General features: G+C 37.3%; 1 protein-coding gene across 1 annotated transcript in view; it reads right to left on the reverse strand.

The window, feature by feature from the left end:
* Positions 1-7,819: 7,819 nt before the first annotated feature.
* The window catches only part of MEGF9 (multiple EGF like domains 9), an 83,262-nt gene continuing 64,633 nt past the window's right edge, over positions 7,820-26,448 (reverse strand). Inside the window, exons 3-6 of the mRNA XM_082694519.1 lie at positions 24,251-24,390; positions 15,166-15,309; positions 14,353-14,622; positions 7,820-12,575 (exon numbers count right to left, since the gene is read on the reverse strand). Coding sequence (XP_082550645.1) covers positions 12,124-12,575; positions 14,353-14,622; positions 15,166-15,309; positions 24,251-24,390 — 1,006 coding nt within the window. The 3' untranslated portion in view covers positions 7,820-12,123. The remainder of the gene's footprint in view (positions 12,576-14,352; positions 14,623-15,165; positions 15,310-24,250; positions 24,391-26,448) is intronic.

The raw sequence follows: 26,448 nt of genomic DNA on the forward strand, positions 1-26,448 counted from the left end.
TGACTTGTCTTGCACTTTGCTTTGTGTGATGTGTGAGAAGCCAAGCTAAACACCTAGTGAAATGTCCTCGGGTTTGGAATCCTGCTTTATAATTGTGTTAACTTTGCTTTACGACTGAAGAAAAGCCAACATTGTGGAAAGACACAACTGTGTGCGCCTTCTGAGCGAGTTCATGAGGACCTCAACTTCCCTTATTGCTCTTTTAATAGTGATAGTCCCTCCTTTCTGATCTTGGTTCTCTGTATGTCTTCTTTCTCTCTTTTTAAAATTTTCCTGATCATTCTGGTTGCAAGTTTATCGACTTTATTTGGACTGCTCAAAGAACAAACTTTTAGTTCCGTGGATTTTCTCTATTTTCCTTTGTATTTATTTTTGCCCTTATCTTCATTATAACTTATCTTCTGTTATTTGGGGTTTCTTCTGCTCTTCCTTTTCTAGTGCTTTTTTTTTTAAATTTTAATTTTTGTTTTTTTAGTATTTCCTTTTAAAAAAAATAAACATATAATGTATTATTTGCCCCAGGGGTACAGGTCTGTGAATCTCCAGGTTTACACACTTCACAGCACTCACCATAGCACATACCCTCCCCAATGTCCATAATCCCACCACCCTCTCCCGAACCCCCTCCCCCCAGCAACCCTGTTTGTTTTGTGATATTAAGAGTCTCTTATGGTTTGTCTCCCTCCCGATCCCATCTTGTTTCATTTATTCTTCTCCTACCCCCCAAACCCCCCACGTTGTATCTCCACTTCCTCATATCAGGGAGATCATATGATAGTTGTCTTTATCCCATTGACTTATTTCGCTCAGCATAATACCTCTAGTTCCATCCACGCCATCACAAATGGCAAGATTTCATTTCTTTTGATGGCTGCAACTATGCAGCCATTGTATATATATACCCCATCTTCTTTATCCATTCATCTGTTGATGGACATCTAGGTTCTTTCCATAGTTTGGCTATTGTGGACATTGCTGCTGTAAACATTTGGGTGCATGTGCCCCTTCGGATCACTACGTTTGTATCTTTAGGGTAAATACCCAGTAGTGCAATTGCTGGGTCATAGGGTAGCTCTATTTTCAACTTTTTGAGGAACCTCCCTGCTGTTTTCCAGATGCCCCAGCTTGCATTCCCACCAACAGTGTAGGAGGGTTCCCCTTTCTCCACATCCTCGCCAACTCCCCAACATCTGTCATTTCCTGACTTGTTAATTTTAGCCATTCTGACTAGTGTGAGGTGGTATCTCATCGTGGTTTTGATTTGTATTTCCTTGATGCCAAGTGATGTGGAGCATTTTTTTCATGTGTCTGTTGGCCGTCTGGATGTCTTCTTTGCTGAAATGTCTGTTCATTGTCCTCTGCCCATTTCTTGATTGGATTATTTGTTCTTTGGGTGTTGAGTTTGCTAAGCTCTTTATAGATTTTGGATACTAGACCTTTATCTGATATGTCATTTGCAAATATCTTCTCCCATTCTGTCAGTCGTCTTTTGGTTTTGTTAACTGTTTTCTTTGCTGTGCAAAAGCTTTTGATCTTGATGAAATCCCTTCTAGTTTTGTTTTTAAGATCTTTGATTTGAGATCTTTCCTCTGTTCCAATATACACATTCAGTGCTCCTAATTTCCCTCTAAGCACTGCTACATCCCACCAGTGTGAAATGTTGCATTTTCATTTTAATTCAGTTTAAAATACTCTCTTTTCTTCATTTTTTTCTTTGACCTTTATATTTAGAAGTATGTTGGTTTTAAAAGACTTCAGAATCTTCCAGCTATATTTCTGTTACTAATTTCTAATTCCATTGAGGTCAGAGAAAATATTTTGTACAATTTGATTTTTTTTCTTCATTTATAAGACTTATTGGGGGACGCCTGGCTGGCTCAGTCAGTAGACCATGTGACTCTTGAGCTCAGGTTTATGGATTCATGCTCCATGTTGGGTATGGAGCGTACTTAAAAATAAATAAACAGGGGTGCCTGGGTGGCTCAGTGGGTTAAGGCCTCTGCTTTCGGCTCCGGTCATGATCCCGGGGTTCTGGGATCGAGTCCCGTGTCGGGCTCTCTTCTCAGTGGGGAGCCTGCTTCCTCCTCTGTCTCTCTCTGCCTGCCTCTCTGCCTACTTGTGATCTCTGTCTGTCAAATAAATAAAATAAAGTAAAATCTTAAAAAAAAAAGATTTACAAAAATAAATAAACAGACAAACAAATACACAGATAAGAGCTGTTATTGGTTTCAAGTCTTACATTCAAGTCCTTACTTCATTTTGAGTTAATTTTTGAGTATGGTATAAGACAGTGGTCTGGTTTCACTCTTTTGCATGTGGCTATCCAATTTTCTCAGTACCCATTTATTGAAGAGACTGCCCTTTTCCCCTTGTATATCCTTGGCTGCTTTGTTGCTATAAATTAATTGACCATATATGTATGGGTTTATTTCTGGACTTATATTCTGTTCCATCTACCTGTCTGCTTTTATGTAAAAACCATACTGTTTCATTACTGTAGCTTTGTAATATAGTTTGAAATCAAGGAGCATGATGGCTCCAGCTTTGTTCTTCTTTCTCAAGATTGTTTTGGCTAGTCAAGGTCTTTTGTGATTCCATACAAATTTTAGGATTATTTGTTCTATCTCTGAGAAATAAACCATTGGAATTTCAGTAACAACTATATTGAATCTCTGCATTGCTTTGGATAGTATGGATGCTTTAATAATATTAATTCTTCCAATCTATGAGCATGAAATATTTTTCCATTTATTTGCATCTTCAAATTCTTTCATTAATGTCTCATAGTTTTCAATATATAAGTCTTTCACCTCCTTGGTTAAGTCTATTCCTGGGTATTTTATTCTTTTCATGCAATTGTAAATGGGTTTATTTTCTTAAATTTCTGATAGTCCATTATTAGTGTAAAGAAATGCAACAGATCCTCTCTCTGCCTGCCTTTCTGTCAACTTGGGATCTCTCTCTCTGTCAAATAAATAAATAAAATCTTTTTTAAAAAAAGAAATGCAAGAGATTTCTGTATGTTGATTTTGTATCCTGCAACTTTACCGAATTTGTTTATTGGTTCTAACAATTTTTTGTTTTGTTTTCGTTTGGTTTGTTTTAGTGGAATCTCTGTGGCTTTCTATATATAATATGATGCCATCTGCAAATGGTGACTGTTTCACTTCTTTCTTTCCAATTTGGATAGGTTTTATTTATTTTTCTTGCCTAATTGCTCTGGCTAGGACTTCTAATACTATGTTAAATAAAAGTGGCAAGAGTGGACATCCTTGTCCTGTTCCTGATCTTAGAGAAAAAGCTTTCAGCTTTTCACCATTGAGTGTGGTATAGATGCAGATCTGTCATATATGACCCTAATTATGTCAAGGTAGTTTCCCTCTATATCCAATTTGTTGAGATTTTTATCATAAATAGATGTTGAATTTTGGAAAATGTTTTCTCTTTATCTATTGAGATAATCACATGATTTTAAAATCATTTCTTAAAGTAATCTTTATATCCAACATGAGGCTGGAACTCATAATCCCAAGATCAAGAGTCACATGCTCTAGTTAGTGATTGAGCCAGGTAGGTGACCATTTGATCATATGATTTTTATACTTCATTTTGTTAATCTGGTCTATCCCATTGCCTGATTTGTGAATGTTGAGCCATCCTTGCATCACTGGAATAAATCCCATTCAATCATGGTGTATGATTCTTTCAGTATAGAGTTGAATTCAGTTTGCTAATATTTTGTTGAGAATTTTTGTGTCTACCTTCATCGGGGATATAGGCCTGTAATTTTCTCTTCTTGTGGCATCCTTTTCTAGTTTTGGTATCAAGGTATTGCTGGCCTCATAACATGTGTTTGGAAGAGCTCCCCCACCACGGCTTTTTGGAAGAGCTTGAGAAGGATTGGTATTAGCTCTCCTTTGAATGGTTGGCAGAATTCACCCAGACTTTTGTTTGAGGGAAGGTTTTTTTTTTTTTTTTTAAGATTTTATTTATTTATTTGACAGACAGAGATCATAAGTAGGCAGAAGCAGGCAGAGAGAGAGAGAGAGAGGAGGAAGCAGGCTCCCTGCAGAGCAGAGAGCCCGAATCAGGACTCAATCCCAGGACCCTGGGATCAAGACCTGAGCCGAAGGCAGAGGCTTTAACCCACTGAGTCACCCAGACACCCCTTTTTGATGGAAGGTTTTTGATTGAGGATTCAATCTCCTTGCTAGTAATCGGGTTGTTCAGATTTCCTATTTCTTCATGATTCTGTCTTGGTAGATTCCATGATTCTAGAAATTTATGCATTTCTTCTATGTTGTCCAATTTGTTGGCATATAATTGTTCATAGTAGTCTCTTGGAATCTTTTGTATTTCTGTGGTATCAGTAGGAACATTACAGTTTTGGTACAGGTATCACAAGTGATGGTATTACCTTCCAAACATTTTCTGTATAATTTTTTTCAACATAGTTGAAATCATGTTATATTCACTGGTTTATATCCTATTGAAAATTTTCACTGTGAAATGTGACACATATATACCAGACTATGTGTGTGTGCTTGAATGTATACACACACAGGACTAAAAAAAGAATACATTAAAAAGCCCATGTAAACACACACTTCTTAAGAACATTACTAGTACCTTTGAGGTAATCTGTGCATCCCCTTCTCTTTTCCAAAGTTATCTTCACTTTTATATTAATCATTCTCTTCTTCTTCTTTATAGTTTTCTCATAGATGTATGTATTTTTAAACAATATATTCTATTTCCCATTTTGGGACATTATAGAAAAGAAATTATATTGTATATGTTCTCTATGGCTTTTTTTTTTTCTCAGCATTACATTTCTGAGAGTCATCCATATTGATATATAGCTATAATTCATTTGTTTTTGACTACTGTGTAAAATTCTGGTTAAGTATTTGGATACATGACAATGTATCCATTCTTCTAAGATACTTGGGGTGTTTCCCATTGTTTTGCTATAACAAATGATGCTGCAGTGAAGAATTTGAAATGTGGGTCCTGTGCGTATACATCAGAGTTTCTCTAAACTGTATACCAAAAGGGGAATGGCACGCACAGCTGCAAATGCCCCGTTTTTCTTCACTAACCCTTGATTCTGTTTTTAGGCATTCTTCCTAATTCTCTTCAATGATTGTATTTTATCTCAACAAGTGCCTGCGCTAAGCCACATCTCTATTGTTGACCATCCTGAGTTTGTCCCCATTTTTTTTTTTTTTAACCTTTAGACACACTCTGGGGATTTTTTTTTTCTTTTGCACAGAATTTTCTGCTTTTTAGGTCATTTCCTTACGAAGCATTCCCAGAAGTGGATTTCTTGAATCAAGGTTGTACTGATCACCATTCAGTGGGAAGGTTTTTACTGCCGATGTACAGAGTAATCATCATCCAAGTAGTTGTTAATCCTGTGGGCATAATAAATCCTTTAGAGACTATGATTATGGGTATGGCCGTTCCTCCAAAAAAGCACACACGTGTACACATGCACACCACACACACACACAAATTAGTTGTATTCACAAACAAAGCGGAATGCCACTTCAAGAGTTTCACAGACCCTCTGAAGTACATATGCTAACATCTCTATTAAAGAAGATATACTGCCTTGCCTATGAATATTTCTTACACTTTGCCAATTAAGTTCTCATACCAACTCTTGTATCTGTCAAGTAACTTTTGTTTCAAACCACAATTTACTGAGCATTTACAATGTGCCAGCACCGTGCCAGATATTAGAGATAGAAGAATAAACACTCCTCGCTTCAAGGAATGTAGAGTCTACTGGGGAAGCCATAAAGTTACAAGTATTTCCAATAAAACATGTGCAATAAGAGAGCTATTCATTAGTCAAAGCAGAGATACAAATTAAGGATTGGTCAACTTTCCTTTACCAAGGGGTTGGGAAGAGTGAATAAACATTCTCAGGGATGTTATAGATAGGAGAAACCGCACCAGCAAAGGGAGAAAGGCATCATATAATGTGGCACCTATAGGAAGTCATACATGAGTCAAGTATTATTGGGTTAGAATAGTAATGAATGTAAGGAAGGGCTGAGACTCTTCCTTATTTGGGAGTGAGATAAGAAAACAGTGTGGACATAGAATACTGTAGCTGTTGGTCTGACAACAGAAACTGCAAAAGATTTCCTCCCAAACACTTCCTTTATTACCCTAAACCTACTCTTATTAAACACAGAGGAAAATATTTTTCCTGTTTTTTGTGCAACTGTCTGAAAATCCAGTGCTCAACATCTAAGGTTTAAAAAGGACTTTTTAGGGCGCCTGGGTGGCTCAGTGGGTTAAGCCGCTGCTTTCAGTTCAGGTCATGATCTCAGGGTCCTGGGATCGAGTCCCGCATCGGGCTCTCTGCTCAGCAGGCAGCCTGCTTCCTCCTCTCTCTCTCTCTGCCTGCCTCTCTGCCTACTTGTGATCTCTCTGTGTCAAATAAATAAATAAAATCTTTTTTTTTTTTAAATGACTTTTTAATACAAACAACACATTAAAGTCTGATGGCTTTCATTTTTAAAGTGGAAGTATCAGGAAGCCAGTACATTAAGTATGACAATAATTTCTTCATAAAATTGTCTTGAAAAGCTAACTTACATGTAAAACTATGTCTTTTTAACATTCACCTAAAATAACCTCTTTCCAGCCTGCCAGTAAACACTTCTAATACTATCATCTCATGAAAATCATTTTGTTTTGAATTTAGTCTCACTTTTTAAATGTAACTAAACATAATTGTTCCTTTGAAGTCACTGGTTTAATTATAATAGAAGGTGTGGAATTTTTGTAAAACATAGGCCCTGTATACTCCTATGGAAAAGGAATACACCCAGTTTTAATAACCTAATAAAGGTCTTCAATAGACTTTCATCCGAAGTACAAATATAATACTATAAAAGTAATATTTTTGTTACTGTTTCCTCCTTGTGTGCTAAGATTGTACATACATTTCCTTTCTTTTGAAATTTTGTTTGGTTAGATTTCTTCCATGTTTATTCCATTTCCTCAAAATTATACCCAAATCATATACATTGAGACCTACATGTATAGAACCACTTGTATAAAAATACGAGGTGGGATTATAGAGTACTATGACTTGTTTTCTTGTGTGACTAGGAAAGGAAAAACAGGGTTTTGAAGTTTAAATATCTACTGACTGAAGTTGAATAAGCCAACCCAAGTTTATAAAGGTCTCAGCATGAAGGAAGGCCAGACTTAGTGTTTCTTTTTTGTCTTTTTTTTTTTTTTTTTTTTTCAGAGTACCCCTTGGATCTCCGGATGGCATCCCATTAAGCACCAGTGAGCTTTGTCAAAATACAGGATCTTCAGGGGTATCTCAAAATAATAAAAAGATGTACTCTCATTGCAGGTCTAACAAACACATAGAACATGGTTCCCATTAGATTTATCCTAAAGGAAGGAAATTTTTCATATGTATGAAAAAAGAAATTCAAAAGGAACAAGTTTTTTCTTTAAAATTTTCATGGAAATCCCAGTGAATCTCACAGGGGACAGGCAAAAGCACAAACAAGGATTTAGGCTAATAAATGCTTTTTTTTTTCCCCCCTTCAGGGTGTTTTGTTTTGTTCTAAGAGGGGGAATCTTACAGCACTTTTTTTTCCTAAGTGGAAAAACATTATTCAAAGGAAGCTAAAACAAAAAGTATGGTCAATAAATGAAGGGCTCAAAGATTTTCATGAAGTGGTTTGAAAATAAATGCTCTGTGACATATACTCACATACTTCCAACAACTCTGACCACATTAAAAAAGAAAAAAGTAAAGCAACAAATCTACAATAGGTACAAATTATATACATTTATTTTTTTAATAATTTTAAATAACACTCTTGTATAAATTCTTTTCATATATTCAAATCATACACAAATTTAGAAATGCATCATGAAGCCTAGTACAGCATAGGTAGGAGACACGTTTTTAAAATCTGTGTTAGAATTTTAGTGACATACAGATGAGTTTAATGTTTCAGAAACATTCCCTAATCACTCGGGATGACATGTAATGCGGGACAGAGTGCGTGTGGCTAGCATGAGAACTCAGCTGCGGATCACGGGCTCTGGGCTAACGTGGCTCACGTGGTCACCCCGCGCTGCAGTGATTGCATATGCAGAAGGAACAAGTAAGAGAGACTCCCAGCTGCCTTTGGAAAAGCATCATTCAACCGCTGCCACCTTAACAATCCGTAACCTTCAGTCCATTTGACGTTGTTGGACATCTTCGGATGAACCAGTGCGCTCTTCCTACCTTTCCCTCAGCACAGTCACTGGCTCAGTTTAAAGAGGAAAATTGTCGCTAACCTTCCGTCACTCCCCTGCACACAGCAAACTCCTGTTAGTTCTCAAACCCCATCCTGTCCAAGATCATAACAGACCAAAAGTTCTTTGCAGATGAGGCCATAAATGTTTTCCTAGCTCTGACAGGTTACACTGGGTCTCTTTTTTCTTCTCTGAACTTTCTGTCAGAGAGCTTTCCTTGATGCAAAGATTCAACTCGTACCCACACACCTCAAAGTATAAGAACTAGGGAATGTTCATTATCAGTGCTGTTATGTTCACCGTGTGTCCTACAAAAAACAGAGGACCGAGGTGAATAATCTAATAACCTTGTCCCAACTGAGGCTCTTAGGAAGATGTATTGCTTTAGCTCTCTGCCTCCAAAACAGCACGAGAAGGGCTAAATGTCCAGAAGGCACTGGCTGACTGAAATGAACGAGTGGGGAACTGAGTATTGCTTCACTGACCAATTTTCTGGGGGATGTTAGGGCTAGAGAGCAGCCATGTAATCAGACACTTGGACAAATCCTCCCCCGCCCCAATCTCTCTCTTCCCACCCATATCTGCTCTGTTCTCTCTTCAAATGCAGATGCCCCTAAGAGTTGAAACACATCAAATCCATAGGACCTTGTACAAGTGAGCTTTAGTTTTTATTATCATTTTTCTCTATACCTGGAGAAATTCCATTGATAAAAGACACCGGGGAGCTTGACGGTGCAGGGAAGGAGAGGAAAAGAAGAGAGGATAGACATAGATATAACAACACTACCTAGGGCATCTGTTAGAAATGAGTCAAGGTTTATGAAAATGAATGAATGAAGATATAATTATCACCTAATAGCAGTATCTGTCATTTATCAATAAGATTCACACTCGCCTTATTTGAAAATAAACACATCTCTCATCCTTATTTAAAAATTCTTCCAATATTATCTCTCTAAAGGAGAGGTGGGATCCCGGTGCTGAACGCCATAGTTCATGGGGATCCTGCTTTCAGAGGAATGAATATTGTGTAATTCATATTGCCTACTAGTTTCCTAGCCTGATTTTGCTGGTAGATCACTTCATGATTGATTTAAATTCTACAGGAAAATTATTTCCCCCAGCAAAAAGCAGGGATACTAAAGAATATTGTTTAAAACAAATTTTAAGATCTTAATTTTTTTTTTTCTGGAAAGAATTAAGAACATGACCTAGGAGCTGTTAATAAGTACTTAGAGGTTAACATTTCTTGTGATTCAATGTTTGCAATATCTCTTAAGGTCTGTTTCCAAAAAAAAATCTCTATATGGCCAGAATCTGGACTATTTGGTTTTGGCGCTTAGACCCTGACAAACAGTCATGCTTTCTCTATTGGGTTAGCTTCTACTTAACAAATGTTTTTTCTTTACCACCCCAATCCGTCATGTTGTGGGGGTGGGGGTCAGCAATCTGGGAGAGAGGCAGGTGTGTCAGTTTACACAGTTCTTGGAATTGTGCAGTGCCCAGTCTGTACGTGCATAGGTGGCAGCTGCTGGGGAAAGCACATATCCCCCCTGTTGCTTGCGAGGATTAGTTCACCTTAATGAAGGACAAACTGGTAGTTCTGTTTTCTTATCACCAATACTAGCTTCAGATAGTAATCCTCCTGTGTCCTTTTCACAATATCCTTCCCAGCTGTATGGTCGTGGACTGTACCACAGAAGTTAGAAACAGTCACAGACAGGACTCTTCCCCCCAGCCTTCTTTGTCTGTGGCTAGGTGGTTTCTGCATTGGCATATACTTGAGAAAACATGTGCTTCAGTTAGGAGGCCTGATCCCAAGCCTGATAATGACATACAGTATAGCCTTGAACAAGACATTTAACCTCATCTATAAAATGGGGACAATAATTACTTCCTCAGAGGGCTATGGTGAGGAACAGAGGACACATATATAGAAAGGTGCTTTGTGAACTGCTAAGGGTTCTAGCAACATTCACAGATTTTAATATAATGTAATGTCACTAACCTCTACTCTCATGAGCAATGGCCAAATATTCAGAGCACCCCCGGTTACCAGAAGTCCATTATCTGTCTGTTCTTCCTCCAGAACATCATCTCTAAAACCTGAGAAAACTTAGGGGTGTCCTATTGAGGGATGACCAAATTCCAGGTTTTTCTCGGGGGGAGTTGGGCAAGGCAGTCAACTTGGATTTCCTAGGTCTGATCTAATAAATCTTTGCTTTTTTTCTAACCATTTGACAGTTTGATGTTCCTAATAAATATCGCCTTTGACTTCTTGCTGTTTGTCCTGGCTTGCTTAACCTACAGTCAGTATCATAACAGATGAGAGCTACAGTACGTGGCCTCTAGGGAAAAACCATGTCTAAAAGCAAGGATGTAACTGTACCCACCCACCTCCAGAACTACCCTCTAACTGGACAAGAAGATAGCAGAACTGTAGCTCTGTAGGAACATGGTACACACCTCATCTGGTGTGTACCTGGCATCTGGGTGATAAGCTTTCAAATGTAGAAGGTATTTTTTGGAGAAGGATGGAGGAAGAATATAAATATTTCACAGGCGTGGAAACAGGGGATTCCAAGTGATAGGATGGCTTTTCTTCTGGAACTAAAATATTTCTAATTCCTTTGGAAGACTATCTTTTACATTTAGAGACTTTCTTTTTTCATGAGGATATGTTCTACATTAATCTATGTAAAATATGCAGACTGGTTAACATTTAATCGGGGGAGTCCTTTGGAGAGTGCAGTCTCTGTCCCAGCTTCACTATCAATGACTTAAAAATCTATTGCTTGTATCTATAGTAAGTCAGAGAACATATAACTCTACTTTGAGACTGAGAAAGGGAAAGAAAAGTTAGAAACATTCAACCTCTTATAAATTTCAACAGTGTCCAAAGAGGGACTAAAAATGACTGATGGTCACCAGAGTCCCAGCTCTAGCAATATTGCCATCTATGTTATGCTATTTTAACCAATCCCGTATTTTCTTTTTACAACACCATTAACTGCTGTACAAATAAATTCTAGATGATAAAATATGACATGATTTTTTTTACAAATAGATACAAATACAATGTTGACCAGATATGCTACATTAACTATATACACCTTATTTTTCTAGAGGCAGGAAGAGTCCTTATTTTTAGACAATTTACCATTTACACTGAGCCCTAAGGAGGACCATCAGCTTCCTGCTCCCAGATGTTGCCTTCATTTTTCTATCATTAGAAGTTTATCCTGTGCTTTGATCCTGTCATCGAGCAAGAATTTAGGAAGGAAAAATCAGCCTTTCTAAAGATCTTCTTGAGACTCTTCTGTCCTTATTTTAGAAACAATTGAGATTGTTTATTGTGACATGGCCCAGACATTAAACTTTCTTCGGTAATGTCTTTTAGCACAGTAAAAGGAATATCATCCCTGACTCTCCTTTTTAAAAAAGGTGTCTCGGGAATGGAGATGAAGTCTTCGGGCAGTCCTTCCCTCTCCACTTCCATCCTGTTTCCGCTGGTTTAGTGAACACTTCCCCGGGAGTCCATTCAGAGGTCAAAGTAGATGTGGGCTTCACTGCGGGATTCAGCCTTTCTCTACTCCCATGCAGTTTGGTACAAAAATATACTTTACTACAAGTCCTTATTGACAGTGACTGCTTCAGATCTTCATGGGGGAAATTAAGAGTAATGGGCTAAGTGCATTACAAATTTGTACCTGAAAATTTCAGATGCTCTCTATGCATTTGCAAACTCTCCCCAGGCCTTGTCTGGCCTAGGAGCTGATGCAGTCTTAGTGAGCCCTGTGTTCTAACCATCCAGACAATGGTTCTCGCTCCTTAGGCTTTGTAGTTATGTATGGGAGTCGTCAGGGTCAGTTGCCCGTTGGGAGCCACTTCATTACCATCATCTTCCAAGAGTCCTGACACATCTGCATTGGGAATGCTGTCATGGTAGCTGCTGAAACTGATATTGTCTTCTTTTAGCTCGATGGTCCAAAAGGGGGCATTGAGTTTCCGGTTTTGGTACTCCCGGTACATATAGACGGCCCCCACAAAGCCCATCAGCAGCACCACCACAATGATGATGACTGTCAAGATGATGATGTTAAACTGAGTCCATGAGACGTCAGCTAACGCTGACGTGCTGTTTTCAGCAGAGCTTACTGAAAAGATAGTCTGCAGGGTTGTGGGGGTAAATGTACTATTTATAACAGGGGTGGGCACTGATGTGGTCAAAGAGGCATTGGAAACCAAAATGGTAGAACCTTCAGGTGTTGGAACAATAACTTCTGAAAATAAAAACAGAGAATGAAATGTAAAAGACAAACTTATCTAGTTTTAAGAAACAATAAAAGAAATACACATGGGAGTGGAAGTTGGTATGGGATGTTGACATGATATTCTGCTTTAAGGTAATGCGAGTTAAAGATAATTTTTAAAGAAATATAGTGAAAAGAATCAAGGTCTAGAAAGCTAGATTATTACATTCTATGGCTGTTCTCCATAATGTATAATATTAAATCTTTGGGAAAATTCTGATGTTGGAGTTTCCTATCCTTCTTGATTCTTGGACAGATTCACAGAGATTCCTGCAAACATTAAATACATCATTATTGAGTCCTGAGTCACTTGGGTAAAAGTGACAGGGATGAAAAGGCAATCATTTGAACTAAAAAGTTCAACATGTCTGATGGCATTTCATAAGGGTGAAATTCTCTTCAAAAGAGGCAAAAATGGAATAAAGAAAATTGTATTTCTAGTCACTTCTGAAAAACACAATTTAAATGTCCAAAGTTGATGTCAGCCAAGAGAAAACACAGCTTTCCTTTAATCATATGTGTAGTAATCCTTCCTTCGTGTAGATCATGGATGATTTCATAATTAAAGTGCTACTGTGACACAGTACAGTAGAAATACCCAAAAAAGGCTTTGGAATCAAGTAGATCTGTGTGACTATAGATGAGTAAGTGAATCTTGTTAACACTGAGGCTTCTCATCTGTAAAATGGGAATGATAGTACCTACTTTGCAGAGTTCCTGGGAGGTTTAGCTGAGACAGTGTGCTATGGAGCGTTACTGCAAAGAACGTTCCCAGGGCTCAGCGCATCCTAGGCACTCGATAAAATGCTGCTGTTGTCATTCTAATTCATCACCACAGTCAGACACATTAATTTGTTGCCAAAAAAGGTATTTTTTTTTTACATTATCTAGTAACTAAAAAAAAAAAATCACCATGATCCTATCAGCTAAGTATAAATGAAGCATGCCTCCAAATGTCACTAGTCCTCCAGGCTAGTGACAGCATTCTAGCTCTGTCTCTTAGCCTTGATCACAACAGAGTAAGGATATCAAGAAAATGGCAGAGGGATGACACTTGCCACAGATCATCAGCCCAGTATTCAGCATCTGTCAGGATATCAAAGAGTGGTTTCTAGAAGAGCATGGTCTAATCGCTCTGTGACCCAATAAAGCTTGGATATCTCTAACTCATCCTGAATCTCTAATCATCAATTTTTATCTAAACCTTTATGGACCTTAACTGCAAGAAACATTTTGCCATATGAGTAACTTTTTCTTTTAAAAGTCAAAAGGAATATTATTACTCTTTCCTCTTTCCTTCACCATCCATGGGAAAACTCAAGCCCAAAGTGAGGGCAGAAGCCACGGTGGACTCTTGTTTCTCAGCTGGAACTTCTGACCAGATTATAGGTCCCTACTTCCAAAGACCTTTGATCGTCCCTGGGAGTGATGAGAATATAGGAAGGAAAGGATAAAAGAAATGATAGGACTTTTAAATTATTAACATAAAAATGAAAATAGATGAAGAGAAAATGTGGGAACCCTGCAATGACTTTGTCGTGGGCCTCAGATTTCTGGAGTTGACTTTGGAGCAGCAGGGGAGCAGCAAGAATAGAAGGAGATCCCTTTGGGCAAATATCTATCAAAATCTATTTCCAGAAAACTCCTCTGGTGGGATTGGAAGGTTTTATAAAGCTAAAGGTAGGTGTCCTGAAATTTTCATTGCTAGGCTTAGATATTAAATGTACCACCTTAGGTGAAGTTTTACCTTTCTTGATGCAATTTCCCTCCAGGTCTCGGACATAGCCTTCGAGGCAGTTCTCACACCAAAACCCAGTGGTGTTATGGAGGCAGTTGATGCATTCACCGCTCTCGGGCTTACAGATCTTTGGAGTTGTCATTGGGTCTACGTGGCCATGACACTGGCACTGGGTGCAGATGCTGTCAGAATTGTAGTAGCCATTTTCACACATGTTGCAGTTCTGGCCTGTGTAACCATCTTTACACTGGACACACTCAGGTTCCAATTTACCCAATTCTAAAAGTGAGAGAACACCAAAGTAATTCAGCACAGTCCCAAGCTCCAGTTAAAAATGCAAAAAACTGCTAGTCCTCAAAATGGTTTTTAAACCCTCCCTACTATCTCCTCTCAAACGTAAAGAGACTAATGATCTGTAGCTTATTTCTTAATTCTTAACTATCCAGTTTATTGTAAAAATGATGGGGGCCCACCCAGGTAGAGAACAGAAGAAATATGCTTACATAAGGAATACGAATAATTGTAATGATGAGATACTCATGATTTTTTAATTGCTTTTTTAGTCCTGACAGATGGAATAAACATGACTCTAACAAAACTTCCTCATCTCTCTCTCAAGTCTCATTTCATATAGGTATTTGGATTTGGCTGCAAATCCCTAGAAAGAAAAACCTTTGCTGTTTCTATAACGCCTCTCACCCTCTCTCACCCTATTCTCACTCCTCTTTACCCAGAACTTCATTTTTCAACACACTTGAGAGGAACTGATAGCTGATGGCCTGGTTTTTCCTCTCAAAATGAATAATTCGAGGAAGGCCTTACTTAGGACACAGCTGCCTGTCGATGTCACTGCTGAACAAGGGCAGCGAAGACACTCTTTCGTGGCACCAGGACTCAGATAAAAACCTTCTTTGCATTCTTCACAGTGATCCCCTTTGCTATTTTCCTGGCAGTTTAAACAAGCACCTAAAAGAAGCAAATTATTTTAAGAAGTTAAGATTTACTCTGAAAGCACAATAACTGTAAATAAATTATTCCTGTGACCAAAAGACCTTAAGAGTTCACCGGAAGAAGTGATCTGACAGGAATTAGATAGAGTTCAGTTTCTACCCCATCTTATTTCTACATTGGCCACGTCTGTGAGGTCTGTGTCCCCTTTCAGATTGTAAACTCTAGGGAAAGTCTGGTTACATGAGTAGAGAGCACTAAGCCTGGGTTGATGGTTGACAACATATGGAAAGCAGGTCAACTATTTGCAAGTTAAAAATAAAAACAATCTAAAGAACTTAAAAAAAAAGAATAAATGACATACTATTTTCATAGTTTGGATACTATAGTTAAATAAGTGAACTAGACCTATATGTATGAATATGAATGAATCTTGAAAGTGATGTTGGTTGAAAAAAGCCAATTACAGAATGATAAAAAACAGATGGAGAGTACTTCTTTATCATGTAAAATTTTAAAAAACATACTGGGGTGCCTGGGTAGCTCAGTGGGTTAAAGCCTCTGCCTTCAACTCAGGTCATGATCCCAGGGTCCTGGGATATAGCCCTGCATCGGGATCGCTGCTTGGTGGGGAGCCTGTTTCCTCCTGTCTCTCTGCCTGTCTCTCTGCCTACTTGTGATCTCTTTCTGTCAAATAAATAAATTAAAAAAAATATTAAACAATACTAAGCAAATGGATACAGAATATACTAGGTAAATGGATACATACATATGATATGCAGTAAAAATTAAATGTGGATTGAGGAGGTATAAAGGAATTTTATATTCTGCTTATCTTTGTGGAGAGAAGGAGAAAAACAAAACTAAGGAAAAAAAGAGAGGACTCCAATTGTATTTCAAATTTGCTATTTCAAATATATAACTATATATAATATGTATAAATATTAAGCAAAATACCAAAATGTTAATATTTATTAATTCTAGATGTAGGTATATGAGTATGTGTTATTTTATTCTCCATAAATTTTTATATTTTAAAAATTCAAGATCAAAGTAAAAACAATTAATTAATAGGAGTGCCTGGCTGTCTCAGTCTGTGGAACATGGGACTCTTAATCTCGGGGTCATAAGTTTGAGCCCCATGCTGAGTGTAGAGATTACTAAAAAAAAAAAAGGAAATAAAAACTTAAAAAAAGAAAATGGGGCAGCTGGGTGGCACAGTGGGTTAAACCATTGCCCTGGGCTCAGGTCATGATCTCAGGGTCCTGGAATCAAGCCCCGCATCAGGCTCTCTGCTCCGCAGGGAGCCTGCTTCCTCCTCTCTCTCTGCCTGCCTCTCTGCCTACTTGTGATCTCGCTCTTTGTCAAATAAAAAAATAAAATCTTAAAAAAAATATTAGTAGAGAAAATGAAAAGGAAGGAGTAACAGCAAAGTGATGTATTCTGTAGTAATCCTCATATGGTACCGTATTAGTAAAGATATTGTCCTGGCACTGAAGCAGCACAGTGTCTGAAAACAGAAGATGAAAAAGTATAGTGTAATTAACAGCCCTTCTGTAAGGGGCCACAAAGATGCACAGGGACTATTCCAACTGCCATTATAGGAATAAGTGAGAAAATATGACATAGAAATCTAAGACAATAAAAATTCACATAAGCCAAAAACCATTCAATACTCAAACTATTCATAAACAGTTGTATTTGATTTCTTTTCATTATGAGTAAAATATTTACAAAAAAAGGAGAGAGAGACTGAGGTTGTGAAATAAAATGTCTGACAACTGGATCAAAATTTGAAAAACCAAATAATGACAATGTTATTAACACACATGGCCCATCTAAATTCTTAAGTGACTACAACAGAATTCCCCCAAACTTTATGAACAGATGGGGAAAGACAGGTTCTAAAGCTTATTACCTAAACAATTAACTTTGAACTGAATCAAACTTGCATGCAAATGTTGCTTTCAATCATACAATGTTTTTAAGATTTTATTTCTAAGTATCTCTACACCCAACAAGGTGCCTGAACTCATGACCCCAAGATTGAGAGTCGCCTGCTCTGCTGGCTGAGCCGGCCAGGTGTCCAGTCATATAACTTTTTAAGGCCTGCTAGTGTTAATGATAATTTTCACATATATAACAAAGTGGTAGTATATTCTCATATGGTGACAAACACATGAGGCACTGATATCTTTCCAGATCTTATATCCTGATTCCCCTTCAGCTATGTATGTTTGCGACAATAAAAATAGCTAAAAAATACATACTAGGAAACTGCAAACGGCAGATTTTGGCTCTACAAATAACATAATCTTTCATTTGTTGTTTGTTGAGGGAAGAAGGAGGAGAGGTGGAGGGAAAGGGAGAGAGAGAATCTTAAGCAGGTTCCATGCCCAGCAAGGAGCCCAACACAGGGCTCCATCTCACAACCCTGAGATCATGACCTGAGCCAAAATCAGGCGCCCCAACAGATAAGATAATCTGAAATGTTTAAAGCGTTCTGCAGTTAGGAAAAATCAAAACCTGCATTATGTATAAAATGTGGCCACCTGCTTGCCCCTTATTAAAAATGTGCAACAGAAATAATTTTTAAGAAAACAAGTTCTGATAAAGTCCTGAACTTTCAAAATATGTTAATAGTCCTCTGACAGAATATGGATGTTTGAGGAAAGATGTGTTCCCATAACATGCCATTTGCATGTGACTAATGGGGCAAGAACAGGTCCTATCACTATTCTTATTTAAAAATGATAAATAGGGGCACCTGGATGGCTCAGTCGGTTAAGCCTCTGCCTTGGGCTCAGGTCATGATCCTAGGGTCCTGGGATCGAGCCCCTCATCGGGCTCTCTGCTGAACAGGGAGCCTGCTTCCTCCTCTCTCTCTCTCTGCCGGCCTCTCTGCCTACTTGTGATCTGTCTGACAAATAAATAAATAAAATCTTTAAAAAATATATTTAAAAATGATAAATACATATACTGTTAATATCTTGCTTCTATCATGCTATTGGGCTTACATGCTTATTGTTTGGGGGCTTTTTACTATTTTAGATAAAATATCAAGCCTTGGCGCTTATGACAATATCATTCTGGTCTCTTAAACCATTTATATTAGAATATAAATTTTTTTAGAAATTATAAAATTTTTAACAATTAAACATTTTTCCAGAAGAATTTATTTCTGTTTGTTTTATGCCATTCCCTACAATGAGAAGTCAATGAGGAAAAAAATAACCCTATGTGGTAAATAAATTGTCTCAAAAGGAAAGATGAAAACTTTACTCAAAAGGTAAGATGAAAACAAGTCTAATAATAAGACTCATTACTCGACACTGCTTCAAAAAAAGTATGCACCTGGAACACAGCCACAGAGAAAAAAAATTAATAAGTTACGACAGATAGACATAAATATAGCAGAGTGCTAACAGTAGCTGTGAGGGCAACAGTCCTTTCGGTTTCTCCCCTCTAATTTTCCAGCATCTGGTCTGCATGTATCCTTTTTTTGTTGCTGTCTTGATTTTTTTTCCTGATTACAAAGCTAATATACTATAAACTATCACATGCATATTATAAAAATATTTTAAGAATGCAAGCAAGTTTAAAACATTTCATGAGAAACTTGGAGGAAATGTTTTTATAATAACAATAAAGATCATATCCTTTCAAACCCACATCCCGTAGGATGGATTTGCCTTTCTAACAGCTTATAGTTCCTCTTGAGGAGGCAAGAGGGCATAAGGAACCTGGTTTTTAATGTCAGATCTGAGTTCCACTCCCAATGGAACCTTTTACCAGTATGAGACCTTCAGGAAGTAGCTTCTCTGACTCTCATTTTTCTAATCTAAAAAGTGGGATAATTCTTGGGCTAATGATTTAATGTAACATGAGTATTTCAAAGAGTGAAAAACTATTCCATAAGACAAATACTTTCTCTTTATGTTTCAATTTCCTCATCTATAAACTAAGAAAGCTGCACTGGATGAAATCTAAGTTCCCATTAAAATCTAAAAGCTGAGGGTCTCTCTTTTATGATAAAAGATATGTAAAATTTAGCTGAAGTTTAATTTTATTATACTTTGCCGGCAACCTCCCAAAATACAATAACACTGTCTTAAAATTCACATTCTCTTTGTTGAAAGATGGCCAAAGGAGCGGATTATCAATTTAAAAAAAAAAGAAAGAAAGAAAAAAAAGAAGTGAGTGTTTCCTGAAGATGATCTCATGCTCGCTGGCTAGGCAGCAAACCAACCTGGTAGGGGTAACCAGGAAGACAACCAGTCAAAGAAAAGAATGTGGGGCTCCTTTCCAACCAAATTCAATGCAACACTTTGAAAACATAAATCGCCACCTGTAAAAAGACTTGTCCTTATTTATTTTGTCATTTCATAGTTTATATATAAACCTGTCGGAAATACAGCAATTTGCTTTGTTTTGGGAAGAAATGCCTGATCCTCCCTATAGAGGAGAAGGCAAATTTTAACTGTCAAAAAGAGAGAAAGCCAAGTGCAAGTGAACAAGGGAGAGTAATAGAAGATAAGGTCGGAAAGAAAGGCGGGGCCACAAAATGTAAAGTCATGCGGGCTATAGAAAGAAGTCTGAATTTTACTCCAGGAGGGACAGGAAGCCATCCAAGGGTTTAAGCACAGGAATGACATGATGTGGTTTTACATTTTAAAAAGATCACTCTGCTTGTTCTGTGGAGACTGGACTGTGGTGGGTGGAGCTCTGGCGTGAGAAGACAAGAGAGGAGGCAGAGAGATAACATAAGATCAGAGAGTGTCACAGTAGTTCAGAGATGACAGGGGCTTGGACAAGGATGACTGTAACAAAGGTCATAAACAGTGGTCAGATTCACGGTGTATTTTGAGTGCTGGGCTGACAGAACTTGCCAATGGATTGGTTATTTGCAGTGAATAAAAGAAAGGAACCAAATATGACTTCTAGACTTTGGACTGCGCAACTGGCTGAATGGTGTCAGTCACCAAAATGAAGAACACGAGGAGTAAGGCAGGCTTGGTCTACAGGGTAAAATAAAGAATTGTTTTGGATATCTTGGGGTTTTGATGCCAGTTGAGGCTTCAGACGAAGATGTCCGATGTACTATTAGATCTTTGAGTGTAAAGATCAAGGGAGAAATATAAATCTGGTAGTGAGCACAGACGTAGATGGCATTTTAAATTAAATCCAGGGGACTGAATGAGATAACTTAGGGGACAGTATAAATGGAGAAGACAAACATGTAAGATTTATTTATTTATTTTAGAGAGAAAGAGGAAGAGAGAGAGAAAGCACACATGGTATGGGGAGGTGCAGAGGGAGAGGGAAAGAATCTTTAAGTATATTCCCCACTGAGCATGGAGAGCGACACAGGTCTTGATCCCAGGATCCTAAGAACATAACCTGAACCGAAACCAAGAGCGGGAAGCTTAACCAACTGAGCCACCCAGGTGCCCCAAGAGGACAAAAATAAATAAATCTTCTAAAAAAAAAAAAAAAAAAAGAAAGAAAGAAAGAAAGAAAAGAAATACACCACGTGAACATAAAGTTCTAGTTTGTAAAAATAATAGCCTCCCCACCTCCATTTTAAAGTAAATATATACTCAATAAAGAAAATCTAGAAAATACAGGAGAGTAGAAGAAAAAAAAAATCACCATAAGAAATATGTCACTAAGATTTTGAATACTTTTCCTGGAAAACTTTCCTTATGTATAGAAGTTTAAGTTTTGCTTTTCAAAGAGTCTAACTATATGGCCATGTCATTTCACACCCTGCTTTTTTCACCCTCTCATGTTGTTATATACACCACTCTTTAAAAAATTTTAATGACAACCTAATAGTTGCTATTTATTGATTACTCATAATAAGCCAGGTACTGTATTAAAGATTTTATAAATAATATTGCACTGAATCATTACAGTTACTGTTATTAACTGCATTTCTACGTGAAGAAACCGGCTACGCAATTTGGCCAAAGTAAAGACAAGATTGCACTTGCTGTGCTCTTAACTGCCTAGGTAACATAATTGGCTTCATTCTCTGTTAATAGAAATAGGGTTGTATAATTTTTAGAATTATAATTCTAATTTTTAGAATTATAACTACCACTTTAGTAAGCTTCTTTGAACACAAAGCTTTTTATGAATTTAGAATTATTTCCTCAGATTTCTGGAAACAAAATTACTGGTTCAAGGAGATATTCTGAAGATTGCAATACACATTGTGGAACCATTTTCCAAAGTGTTTTTCCCCAGTATATTTTATCACAAAAAGGTTACTTTAAAATCTGGTTCATCTAAAACACAAGATCTAGAAAAAGACTAGAAAAGGGAAACGTAAGGACTGTGAAAACATAGTAAGTGGCCACCAGAGGGCAGTCGTATCACAGCGCTGTTGGAAACAAATCTTTGAGACAAAAGGAAAGGCTGATTATATATTAAGCTTGCAGGTTTAAATTAAGTACTTGCATCCCTTCATGTTGAGTTCCACTTTTATATTTCCAAACAGAGAAACCGTTTATTTCTCTTATTATTAGCTGCTTTTAGAAGTCATAACCATGGAAAGGATATCTTTTGCCTTAAATTATCTTGAGCAAGGACAGGTTGGGAGTTACTTGACATTAAAGACAGCTACCTCATTGCTGCAAGCAAAACTAGTAGTGAGAGCCCGCAGAGTAGACCACCTTCTTACTGAATAAGACCTAGGGAAAAATGTAAATCAACTCAGTATGATGAAGCATTCCTGTGCTTAAACAGGACTGAAATTTATCTTTCCGCTGCGTGTTTTTCCATTCATTTGTTTGTTCACCTACGCACTATTCACCTAATAAATATTTGAGTACTGACTACGTGCCAAGCGCCATGCTAGAGACTCTGTACAATGATGAACAAAACTGATATTGCCCCTGTCCTCATGGAACTTACAATGTAGTGAGTACGCCACACATGACTCAAAATCACAAATACATACATAATTATAAACTATGATAGGTATTGTAACAAAAAATACAAGTGCGTATGCCAGTGTATAATTGGGGACTGTCATTCAGCCTGGAGTATCAGGAACTGCTTTCCAATGTAGTAAACTTTAACTGAAGGCCTTAAGGAAAAATGATAAGGCAAAGGGGCTGACTGTGGGGTAGAGGTATATTAGAAAGACCGTTCTAGGCAGAGGAAAGATCATGTATGTAAACCTTAGGACAAGGAAACTTAGCTTGTTTAAGAGATAGAAGCCAGTATGACTGGATCACAGGCAGTTGAGAAAAAGAATAGCATAAGAGAGAACCAGTAAGTAGCCAGGGACCAGATCACATAACAGAAAAAAATAACACAATTTCTCCCTAATTAATTTGTTTCACCATGGACTAGAGGAGAAAAATGAAGAATTTCAAATGCTTTCCAGGGTACTTTCAATTTCAAGTACTCTACCCTGCTCTCATAAAAATACTTGTACTTGTCAGACTAGTTTGTCCTGATTTTTCTGTTGGGAAAAAACAAGATTTCCAAAGAAGAACTTCTATTCCTTATATTTAGGAAACCTGACCATTGGAAGAACTCATTGTCTTTATAGTTTGCCTCAATATGGTTTTCTTTGTGGTTTTGTTTTGTTTTGTTTTACTGCCTGGGGTTTGCTAAGATTTCGGAATTGATGGGCTGATGTCTTTCACCAGTTTGGAAAATTCTTGGTCATTATCTCTTCAAATTTTGCTTCTGCCCCGATCTCTCTCTCCTTTCTTTCTGAGTCTCCAATTACATTTATGTTAGTCTTTTTGGATGTGTCCCACATGTTCCTTCCTGCTCTTTCTTTCCATTGCATTTTTTCCCTCTGTGCGTTAGTTGGATATTTTTAACTGAGCTGAATTCAGGTTGGCTCACCTTATCTTCACTGTGAATAATCTTTTGTTAAACCTATGCAATGAGTTATTCATTTCAGATGCTGTATTTTTCAGTTATAGACTGACTTTTTGATTTTTTATAGATTCCAATTCTCTTGAAATTTGCCTCTTTTACCTATTTTCTGGGTTTTCCTCTATTTTCTTAAAACATTAATTTTAGTTATTTTAAAAGTATTGTTTGCTAACTCTAACATCCGGATCATCTGTGGGTCTGCTTCCATTGTTTCTTTTTTCTCTTTATTATTGGTCATATTTTCCCTCCTCAGCATTGTCTAGTATTTTTTTTTAATGCCAGATACAGTGTATAAAAGAGCCATAGATGACTGCTTTTTTCTCTGTTAGGCAGATATAATGAGAGAATAACCTAAATCCAATTTGAAATTGAGATGGGTTGAAGATGGGTTGCAATTTTAGTATGAGCCAGTTCACCTATGGTTCGGCATTATTTCTTGGTCCTGGCCTTCTAATGCTTTTGACCGAGAGCCTAGCATCCTGAGTCTCCTCAGCTCTGAGAGACTACAACAGACTCAGTACTGCCTTTTGGTGGTTTCACACCAGGTCCCACTCCACATACTTTAGAACCTGGTAATGTCTTGAAAGAGAGATGGTGGTATATGGTAACAGGGCTTCTCTCTTTCTAAAGGGATTTTGTCTCCTAAGAATGAAAGACCTAGAGTCTTCTTTATACCTTTTGGGTCAGCCTCTCATCTCTTACACAATCAACTAATGTCCTGTGGGAAAACTGGCCTTGTGTTTAGGGCTCCTCTAGGTTCTAATCCATCATACAAGTCCCAAACAACTGCCAAAAATTCTTCTTGTATCTCTTTCCACAAGAATTTCTTGCTTGGGCTAAATCTGCTCTTTAGCCTATGACCAGAATCAGCAAATGTCCTCTGGAAATAAAATGGCTAATGGTCATCCACTGACTTGGGAAGAGTTCTACCCTTTCCGGAATTTTAGTTCATATCGTCTTCTTTGCTTCCATAGTTCTCCAACTAATATGATTTTTTAAATTTATGAAAAGAACAAGAGACTAATTACATAACAAAGTTAAAGAAAGTGTGTACCTGTGAGGGCATCACAACTGGCAGACCGATTATTACATCGGCAGGGCAAGCAGCCACTCTTACTAAAGTCATAATATCCATCTTGGCATCGATCACATGTAGAGCCGGTGACACCCACTTTGCACTGGCATTTCCCAGAACTGCAAATAAAAGCAAAGACAACGAACAAAATAAATGAGTTTGAAAGTTTTGTTACCTAACATCCCATCCTAGGTTATCTTAATGTAGAAATAGTTTCAACTAGATTCTAACTATTAGGATTATTATGATTTCGTTTGAATTGGAAGTTGATCAACTTCATGAGTATATACATTCAATTGACACACTAACACTAATCATTTGTGACAATTTAACCCTCTGCACTAATGTAGTTTAAAATAATTGATAAAGGAGCCATGGAGAACATAAATCCCAGTGCTTAGAAATCTTTGTTTGCTAAACAATGGAGCATAGAACTGGTACCATTATTGCATCTCACCCCTAGATTATTCCACAGTTCCATCAGCATCCACCCTACCCAATATAGAGAAGAGAAGAAACTCCACCTTGTCTTCACCCAACTAGCTTCTAGCTAAAGAATATGAAGGCAAAGATCTTAATAAATATGTCAATTCATATTCATTTAGATGCTGAAAATGATATAATTTTCTACTTTAGGTCCAGGTTATATTAAAATTATATTTCTGGCAATTAAACTAGAATTCATAATTCAGTAAATATGACTGTAAGGGGGACTTCTCTTGCTTTCTGGCTTAAATCCATACAAAAGTCTAGACTGTCAGCCCAAAAAGGAGTCTAAAATCTGAAGTAAGAAAAATAAGAGTAGTCAGCACTGGCTCGGTCAGTAGAACATATGACCTTTGGTTTGGGGGTTGTAGGTTCAAGCCCATGTTGGGTATAGAGATTACTTAAAAATAAAATCTTTAAAAATAGAAAGAAAGAGAAACTTATTTAACAATGTGACTCTTCTTTATATGCTTATTCTGAACCTAAAATTTTTAGACTTCACCTGAGCATATCTTGGCACCAGTCATATTGGATGGAAAACTTTTAAGGTAAAATTGCTTCTCAATATAATGTTTTTTAGAGATTCAGCTCCTTATAATGAGCCCCCATGGGACTGATAATTTTAGTTCAAGAAATCAAGCTCAAATTATTCATACTTACACAGCTCTTACACATATCAGTTAAATCCCCTTCTAATCCTCATATTCTTATTTCTATAATAAAACCAGAAGTTCCAAATTTGAGAGGTACTGGAATTTTCAGTTTAACTCTGCAGAATGCAAGTAAAGCAACTTTGAATCCTGTGTATTCTACTTGTAGTATATAAATCTAAGGATTTTCTTTTCTTTTTTTTTCTTTTTTCTTTCTTTCTTTTCTGAGATAATGCCTTTCTTTTTCATCAGCATCCCTTGGGCTAAATAATGAGGCTTTCATCCTTCAGCCCTAAAAACTATTTAGAGCAGCTAGAGTCAAAGTTTACTTCTCTCTTCCACTTACAGTTCTCTGCACTATCCCAGGCTATATCAAAAGGAGTAGAAAAGTAGAAAAACAGTTTGACATGGAATATATTTTTACTCAAACAAAGCAAGTCCAGAAGGGAAAGGAAACCAGGCTTATGTAAATAATATATGCTTTATATGTTTCAAAGTCTTGTGTCCTGAGAAGCTACCCATAGCCCTATGTATTCCTATCTTAAAGCTGTCTAGTATATTAGGTTATGCAATTGCTTGACTAACAAGTAGTCTTACAGAAAATGTAAAAACAGAGCCATCTGAGCAGGAGTGCTGCTGTTGCTGCTGCTGAATATGATGATAAAAATAATGAGCCATCACTTACTGAGAATGATGTCAATAAATATAGATATACTCTCTAATCCTCAAAATAACCCTAATAGGTGAAGTTCTAATCCTCGTTTTACTGTTGAAGGACATCAGAGAGGTTAAAGTTATTGTCCACACCTAGTAAGTCAGGCTGATTTATACAAAGCCAGACTTTTCCTATTATACCATGTTACCTACTGCTCCCTAAATCTGAATCTAAATTTGCATAAGAAATTTGCATGCCAAACAACTTGATACCTACTTGGGTATCAAGAGTCACTCTGTAGATTCCAAGTACCACAACTCACCATTTATTTAGGTGCCCACCCCAGTGAGCTGTTTCTGCCTTGCCCAGAATAAACTCCACCTAAG

Source organism: Mustela nivalis (genome assembly GCF_964662115.1).
Source record: "Mustela nivalis genome assembly, chromosome: 13".
Taxonomy (NCBI): Eukaryota; Metazoa; Chordata; class Mammalia; order Carnivora; family Mustelidae; genus Mustela; species Mustela nivalis.